Source organism: Acomys minous (genome assembly GCF_964271855.1).
Source record: "Acomys minous genome assembly, chromosome: 1".
NCBI lineage: Eukaryota > Metazoa > Chordata > Mammalia > Rodentia > Muridae > Acomys > Acomys minous.
Window position 1 is genome coordinate 21,133,293 of NC_140483.1, and position 8,260 is coordinate 21,141,552.

An 8,260-nucleotide genomic window follows, 5' to 3' on the forward strand; every position below is an offset into this window, starting at 1 on the left:
CTCTCTAGAATGTAGCTCACAGGTGCTCGGGATCAGGGGGCGAGGCGTCTCCATAGGCACCAACTCATTCTTGCTCATTTCCCAGCCTTTGGTTCTGTGCAGCTCCTGTGAGCCTCACCTTCAGCACCCAAGCTGGAATAGCTTACTCCAACATGGGGGCCATCTTGCTCCCTCGCCCCTGCTGCTTGGAAGCCTCCTATTTGATGAGGCCAGTACTCAGCCAAGAACAGCAAGCTACCTGCCCAACTTAATGGACAGTAAAGTTCTCCCATCCTGCAGACACAGCCCCACAATCTGCATTAAAGCTACTCCACCCTCACCCCCACCAAGGACAGCTGTGAGGTCCTTCTCTTCCTCCTCCTTTCTTTGGTTTTCCAAGACAGAGTTTCTCTGTGTAGCCTTGGCTGTCCCAAACTTGATTTGCAGACCAGGCTGGCCTTGAACTGACAGAGATCCTCTGCCTCTGCCTCCCAAGTGCTGGGATTAAAGGCGTGCACCACCACCACCCAGCTCCTGTCCTTTCTTAATCCCAATTTATCTTCCCCTAAACTAAATAACACAGACTGGGGTCAGAAAATGAAGACAGGGCTTATACACAATCTTCCATCTTGGCCTTCTTTCCCTACCTGGTATGTCTCCCTTCCCCAAAGTGGGTGCAGTGGCCCTAGCTAGACACAGCCTGAGTCCATCCAAAAAAGAATGAGATCCTTTATTTAAAATCAGCAAACTCGTGTTCCTCAAAGCCCCAGACCAAGGTGTGGGTATCTCTTCAACCTCTGCTTCCTCAGCCGCACCCCTCAGCCACAGTGAGAGGAATGGAAAAATTAAGAAGCCAAGAGGGCCTCTGCTAGGGAAAGCTGCCCAGAGGTGTGGTTAAGTACAGCCCAGCTGTGGCTGGAGTGACAGCCACAGGCCCCTCCCTATAAATTAAGTCCTTGCAGCCACAGCTGTAGGAGACTCATACTTGAAGAAAGAAGGTCACTGCAGCACTGGGCCACGGGGCAGGCTCTCGGACTCCTAGCCAAGGAATGGACTGAAAAGCGCAGGGGGAGGCCAGGAAAGCAAAAGCACGCTGGGGAAATGAAGCTTTGGTCCCAGGGGAAACACTGGTCCAGTTTTCATGGTTGTGGGGAAGGAATGTATTAGTAAGGCCAGAGATAGAGAGACATCGGGCACCACCAGAGGTGACAAGATAGGCTGGACCCCACCCTGGGGCAGAGGGGAGAGCTGAGCAATCCAGGGGCTCTCAGGGAATGTCACTGCTAAAACATATATATACATATATATTAACCATTCACGGAGGGCGGGGGCAGGTGTGTGTGTGTGTGTGGGGTGCGATCAGAGGATCTGGCGTGGCATCCCATAGCCGGTCATGCCGGCCTGAGATGCTCCGCGGTTGGTGCCCATTTGTAGCCCAATCACATTCTTGCCCTCTTGCAACTGGTTGTCCGAGAAGTTCCGAGGGTTCTCCTTGGATTTCCTGGGTAAAAGGGAGTTCTAGTTAAGAGCTGTTCAGAGACTTGCTACCCCCAGTATATTCTTCCCTGGAATGTCTAAATGACACCCACTCGGCCTCTGAGACCCCTGGGCTGCCTAGGAGCACCTCTTTGTCTCCCCCAAAAAACAGTCATTGTTGCTACCACCACCTGCCACCTCCTGGAGTTCTAAAGGTACTTGGGACGGACTGGCTCTACGGCCATATCATTTATTCTCTAGGGACAAGAATGGGCAAGAATACTGGACCAGCAGGGCCCCATGGCTACCTCACAGATACTTACTTAGGAAACCAGTTGGGATCTCCAGAGAAGAGACCATCATCCCTGGCTACTGCCAGCCCACCCAGGTTCATTAGTGTCCGCTGAACACAAGCCATGTTCTTGCCTGGAAGAAAACGGTTACGTTGTCTCAGCAGACGTATAATTCCAGGATTCTACCTGTCACTAGGTGTGCACGCTTGGCACTCAAACTTTTAATTCAATTGTTCCGATCCCAACAATTGTTGGGATGTGGATCAAACACACATGCACACCCTCACACTGGTCCTCAGGAAACATACCATCTATCCCTTTTCTTTGGTCAAGATGACCCAGCCCAACCCCACCCCCACCCCACCCCCACCTCCCAGTCTCCTGGGGAACAGCCTTGGACCACGGCCCACCTTCCCAAAGATCCACAGTCTGGAAGATGTCAGTGGTGTTGATGCCGTAGCTCTCGGCTGCCTTCAGGAACTGAGAGATCTGCTCCATCTGCTTGAAGGCCATCATCGAGGCCTGGATCTTCTTTACGGGGCCCTGCCCCTCGGGGAATAGTGAATTAATAAGCTCACACAGCACCTGGAAGAGGCAGCAGGCGTGCAGAAGTGAGGGCGTGCCTCATTGGAGATCAGAGCGCCAAAGACAGCCAACCAGAGAGGTGCATTGTCTGCGGTGAGCCTCAAGGTGCCTTCCTACCCCTGAACCCACATGAAGGGCCAGTGTGTCGTCTTTCCTTGCAACTCTTGAATCACTGCCTGGAGTGTACCTTCTCACCTTCTTTCCAAACAGCTATTGTACCAGCGCCTACGAGTTTCTGCTCCAAGAGGAACATGCACCTTAACCTTCGGTCATGGCGGTAGGAAAGCACGGGCGCCCTAACAGCCTGATGCCAAGCTTAGGTCTGGGTGCTCTCTTTGTTCCTCTCTTCTATGGGTTGAACAGTCGAGGGTTCCCCACCCCACCCCTCAACCCCAGCATCAGCCCGCCTCTCCCTGCACCTCCCACCCAGCTCTCACCGTGCCATCCTTGAGCCAGTTCTGGAAGTTTTCCCGGCCAGGCTGGGGCCGGCCCACGTCCTTGCGGCACTGCGTGGTGATCCACTGGATCAGGATCTGCTCCAGATCTCCGTCGTACTGTTTCTCGATCTTCTGCTGCACTTCTCGGCTCAGGCCATACGAGGGTCCCCTGTTGGCCATGCTGAACAGCTGTGGTGACGGTGAGGAGCTGTGGAGCAGACACAGGCAGGCCCATGGTTAACCTTCTACAATACAACACTTGGGGGGGGGGCGCCGTGAGGGCCAGAGAGGGAGCTAGCACAGGAAGGCTGTGAACTCTGGCCCCTGTAAGGCCCCACAGATATTATGTTTCATTTGAATGAATGGTCCTACGTGTAGGCTGAAGGGTAGTGCCCGTTGGAATACACAATGGGGTAAATGATTTAGGTTCAGCTCTCCATTTGGAGTAATGGAGCTTAGCAAAGGCAAATAGATCAGTCACGCCTTCAACCCTAATCTTTGCAGCCTTAAAAAAAAAAAAGATTCAAGAAACAAGAATACAGATTTGCCGGGCGTGGTGGCGCACGCCTTTAATCCCAGCACTCAGGAGGCAGAGGCAGGTGGATCGACCTGAGTTTGAGGCCAGCCTGGTCTACAAAGGGAGTCCGGGATAGCCAAGGCTACCCAGAGAAACCCTGTCTCAAAAAAACAAAACAAAAAACAACAACAACAACAAAAAAACCCCACTAGGTTTGAATTGAGCACCTACTACGTGTAATAGGGATCATAGAAGAGAAAGACATCTCTGTACCGTCCACAGTGGCATCAAGGGGACACACGGAGTGGAGGTGACAGCAGAAACAGTGCACACAACAGACACTAAGCTGCTCAGTTGAGATCATGTTACGGGAGTCAGGGACAGGAGCAGTCTGGGTGGGCCTGCTGGGAACAGTGGGCCCACACTTTAGCCGGCCAAGGGACTTGCCTGTGACAATTTCCCAGCAGTCAAAACAAATTCTTTCCTTTCCCATCTAGGCCCTGAGATAGGCAGGCTAAGCCCCTTTCCTTACTTTCCCACCAACGTGGCCTTAAATGAATTCCCAGAACTGGAAGATGTTATCGCCTTACATAGTTAAGACAGGGTGGGGAGGGCACGTGGATCTATCACTTTACATAGTTAAAAGAGGTGGGGGGGGGGATGGGGCACCGTTTGCGGATGGAGTGACTAGCCAGGGGGGCCCAGAGTTACCACAAGAGTTCTCATTCTTGGTAAGTGAAAGGGCAAGGCATCACGGGAAAAGAGAAGGAAGGGTAGGTGTCATGCAGGGTCATGAACCAAGTAGTGCCCTTAGAAGCCAGAGAAGAAAAGGAACCGGTTCTTCCCTAACTCCCCAGCCTGGGTGAATGCAGCCCTGCCAGAACCCTCCCGCTGGGTCTCTAGAACTCTTAGAGAGCCCAGCGTGTCACTGAGTTCATAGTTTCTTACAGCAGAAATGGGAAATTAACCCAGAGCCCTCGGGTGTTCTTTTTGGGGGAAACCTGGCAAGAGAGAAAAAAAGGATGGCAAAGGGCATAGCTGGGTTTAACTTTCCTTGAGGACCCTGGTGAGTAAGAACTGGTAGCTTCTGACCACAGGCCTGAGTTGGCAGCTCTTCACTGTGTGCAGCCCGCCCCACCCATGGCTTTACTGACAGGTCCCACACCCAGGAACGTGGGGAGCAAGGACTGCAGTTGCTGCTGAATGCACAAGGGAGCCAGGAAAAGAGGAGGGACGCCGCCCCTCACTTGCTGCTCCCAGCCACTGCTTAGGGGGGGGTCCTTCTGTCAGCTCAGAAACGAGCCAGCTGTCCCTGACGCCTCACAAAATGGTAACCACGGGACAAGCGCCTCCATTCAGAGACAGGAAGGGAGCCCACATCTGGCTTCAGGCCAGGTCAGTCTTGAGGGATGAAGTCATCCTGGCTCCCTCTCTCAGGCACCCCCAGGTTAAACACTCCCACCACCCCCTCAATGGGCTCTGGCGTTCTGACAAAATACAAGAAGCCAGGCTGTCTGTAAATAATGTCCTCTGTCTGGGCAGAGGTTGGTGTGCTGGGTCAGCCCCCTCTCCCGACCCTTCAACATGGCTGCTTCTTCCGACTCTGTGTTATCCAGCTGCACGTTTCCGGGCAGGATCCTTCCCCATCAATCAGTTATTTTTAAACTTCGTTAGGAGACTTCCCCCAGCCAGACCAGATAAATAATGTCAGGCTGCGTCCTGACCCACACCATAGCACAGACCACACACACAATCAGCTGGATGAAAGCAGGTAGCGGAGTGGAGTGGAGTGGCTGAGGCCTGAGCAATAGGGGCAGCTGGAGGGGGGGAGAGGGAGGGGGGTTGGGGGGGGGGAGCAGCATCCTTGCCTTCTCTAGTCTGGCCGCAGCTTCTCAGCTCCCAGTCTATACAAGAATAGTGTTGTAACCTCTGACTACAAAAGAACAGCTAGGAAACAGGATAGGCAAAGGAGGGGGCAAAAGGCTGCTTTCATAAGCAGGCCTCTTTTCCCTGCCCAATTTCTAGACCTGTCTTCTGGAGGTAGCTTCGCGCTTGTCACTGGGGGCTGTTTCCAAGGAGCTGACCGGCCTGAAGCCAGGGAACAGGTAAAGAAAAGGCAAGAGAATCACTAACCGAGATGCCAAGGTTATGAGGGTGAAGACAGCCCAAAGGCAGACCCCTTCCAGTGTCACCTCCCTACCCCCAGCCCCACCCCAGCTCTACCTCCAGACAGGTGAACACTGAGGGTCCCTCCCCTGGCTTTGGAGCCTGGATGCAGCTGGCGGGGTTGTCGACTTCCAGCTGCAGTGTCTCTCTGTCCCACTCTGAGGCTATGACCCTAGAACCCCAAAGTGGCAGAGCCACGGGGCGGAGTTCTCCAATGAGGCTACCCCAGCCAGGCCAGCCTGGCCAGCAGCTGTCTCTCTCACTCTCTCTCTCCCCCCCTACTCCCTCAGGCAGGCAGGCAGCTGATGGGTTGTGGCTGCTGCAGCTGGAGAGACCCACCCTAGTCACACCCAGGAGACCTACCCCAGCCTTCCCTCAGAGAGAGGGAGGGAAAATAGCAAGTCTGCTTCTGGTGTGGGCTAAAAAAGATCTGTCCAGCTGGAACACAGGTGTAGGAGATGCCCACAACTGGGTATCCCCAGGGAATACAACAGCTGGACCGCTTCCGTGGTGGGCTGGCAGTGGCGATCTCTAGAGCTGACCGTGGCCCTGGGAACAATCCTCATCCAAGCCCACGAGGTTGCAATAACTGAGAAAGAAGGAGAGGCCACAGAAGGCCTTCCAACCCTGTGCTCCACCCAAATCATGGTTGGCAGCTCACCTCACCCCATTCAATGTAAATGCTGCAGGCAAGAGGAGCACCAAGGTGGGAAGGGTTGGACTTTTAAGATTTTTTTATTTTTTACTTCACTATTTATTGGAAGACAACGGGGACTCTCCGCTCACTGTGCAAATGGAATGTAGGGACCGTCCCAGCTGTGAGCTGGGACTGTTCTGAAACAGAAATGCCACCTGGGAAGGCAGAAGGCCAGTAAGAGCACCGTGGTTAAGGGGGTTGCCTGAGGGAAGATCGTCTCCCAGCCAGGGGCAGCCCCCTCACCACCTAGAGTCCTGAGCAGAACAGAAAGCTCAACTCCACAAACAGGAAGCCCGCAAGGCCTGCTCTGGAGGAGAGGAGGGGGTGGAGGCCGTTGCCATGGCTTCTGTGTACCAAACATAGGAATGGAGGCAGGGTGGGCCCCGCCCCGCCCCCCCCCCCCAGGCAGGAACACCCACTCCACACAAATTTGGGTGGAGGCTCTGGGCAAAGGGGTATATGGGATTCTAACAGCTCTCGGAGTACAGTCGGACTCAGAAGAGGCAGCTTTGGAGGACCTGGAGGGCATATGCAGTTTGTGGGTAGACAAAGTCCAGAAGACAGGCACATCCTGAGTAGGGGGGGGAAACCGTTTTCTGAACTAGGAAGCCTACACCTGGCAACCTTTAAGGGCGAAAAGCGATGAAGTGATGGCAGATTAGGGTCCAATGCCCTCGGGGACCGGCATAAACAATAAAGTCCTGGGTGCGCAAGGGGAATCGCAAGGACAAAGATTATTTGCAGCTCTAGAACTCTAGTTCCCTGCTCACTCCTTCTACCTTGGCCCGCTGCAGTCTGAGGCTGCAGGATGGAGAAACTAGGAGGCGCTTAGAGATGAGGGAGCGGTTCCTGATTACTGCTCTGAATTAGGGAGGCCGTCCAGCCATAGGTCTCCCACCGCACCTACGCTTCCCATCACCGGTGCTTTTGCTCCACAGATACCAAGTGTACCAGAACCTTCCAGATAAGAACATAGGGAGGTCTGTAGAGCCCAGGAGGGAGGTAAGCTACTTCCGGTCTGCAGGTCCAGCCCCTTCAGCCCACCCCTCGCCGCCCCCACCCCCACGGCCACACCCTAGGCCGTTACTGAGGATGAGTCACCCCACCGCCCTCCCGCCACTGGGGTGACGCAGGTCTGGGCAGCCCGCCCGCCCGCGGCCACCACCGGCTTTCCCAGCAGCAGGGGGCACGGGAGGGGGCAGCGGGGCTCAGACTAGGGCAGGAAAGCTTGGACAGCAGCCAAACCCTACAGACAGGGCACATCCGAGAGCCGTCGGGGCTACAGCCCCGAGACGCCCGAGGTCAAAGGCACTCCGGGAGAGGAATGGGGTTTCACAGAAGACCAGACCTCTGTGCAAGTAAACGCACCGAGATCCGTGACCCCAGCTGGTGACCTCGAGTATTCAGAAAAGCGAACTAGCAAGAGGGGACACAGAAGGGTGGTCTCTAGGACACAAAGTCAGGCAGTGCCCACACGTGCTCCTGGACCAGGAAGTGAAAAGGTCGCGCGGTAAGTTCTGGGATCACGGAGATAGCACCAGGGCGCGTGCCAGAACCCTGTTCTCTTGCCGCCACTCAATGCCAAGCTGCGAACGTCGGACTCTCTTCATTCAACCCCCCAAAGAGAACTCGACTCTGGAGCGGACTGCTGGGGCTTGGGACCCGACCTTTGGGCTCGGGATGCATGCCCCGTCCATGCACCCGCAAAGCTCGCCTTACTTAATTGCCCAACAATGCAGAGTCAAAGCTTGGGAACCGGACCTTACAGCATGGGGCGGGGCACCTAATGCAGACCCCTACGACTTCAGCCCCCATACTCCATGGAGCAAGTCTTAAGTGTTGGCTTCTCTAGCGTCCTACAGACCACACACATACACCCACCCTCACCCGCTTCCTTGGTCCCTCAGTTCTGCTTACCGTCTAAGCGAGCTGGATAAGCGCACACGCACTTCAGGGGCCGCTGTGGAGAGTGGAGCGCAAAACCGGGCCGGGTTTGGAGTTTTTCTGAGGGTCCCGCCTCACACAGGGCGGACCAGGGGCGGGGCAAGGGCCAAGAGGGTATTAAAGGCGCAGCCGCTGGAATGTTGGAAAGCTTAAAATAGGTGGTCAG

General features: G+C 55.0%; 1 protein-coding gene across 1 annotated transcript; it reads right to left on the bottom strand.

Moving 5' to 3' along the window:
* Positions 1 to 688: 688 nt before the first annotated feature.
* On the bottom strand, positions 689 to 8,215 carry TAGLN2 (transgelin 2). The gene is made up of 5 exons (XM_084797062.1): positions 8,068 to 8,215; positions 2,771 to 2,978; positions 2,159 to 2,333; positions 1,779 to 1,881; positions 689 to 1,480 (listed from the first exon to the last, which is right to left on the bottom strand). Exons 2-5 carry the CDS (start codon positions 2,948 to 2,950, stop codon positions 1,339 to 1,341), a joined length of 600 nt encoding a protein of 199 aa, XP_084653188.1. The 5' UTR covers positions 2,951 to 2,978; positions 8,068 to 8,215; the 3' UTR covers positions 689 to 1,338.
* Positions 8,216 to 8,260: the final 45 nt, after the last annotated feature.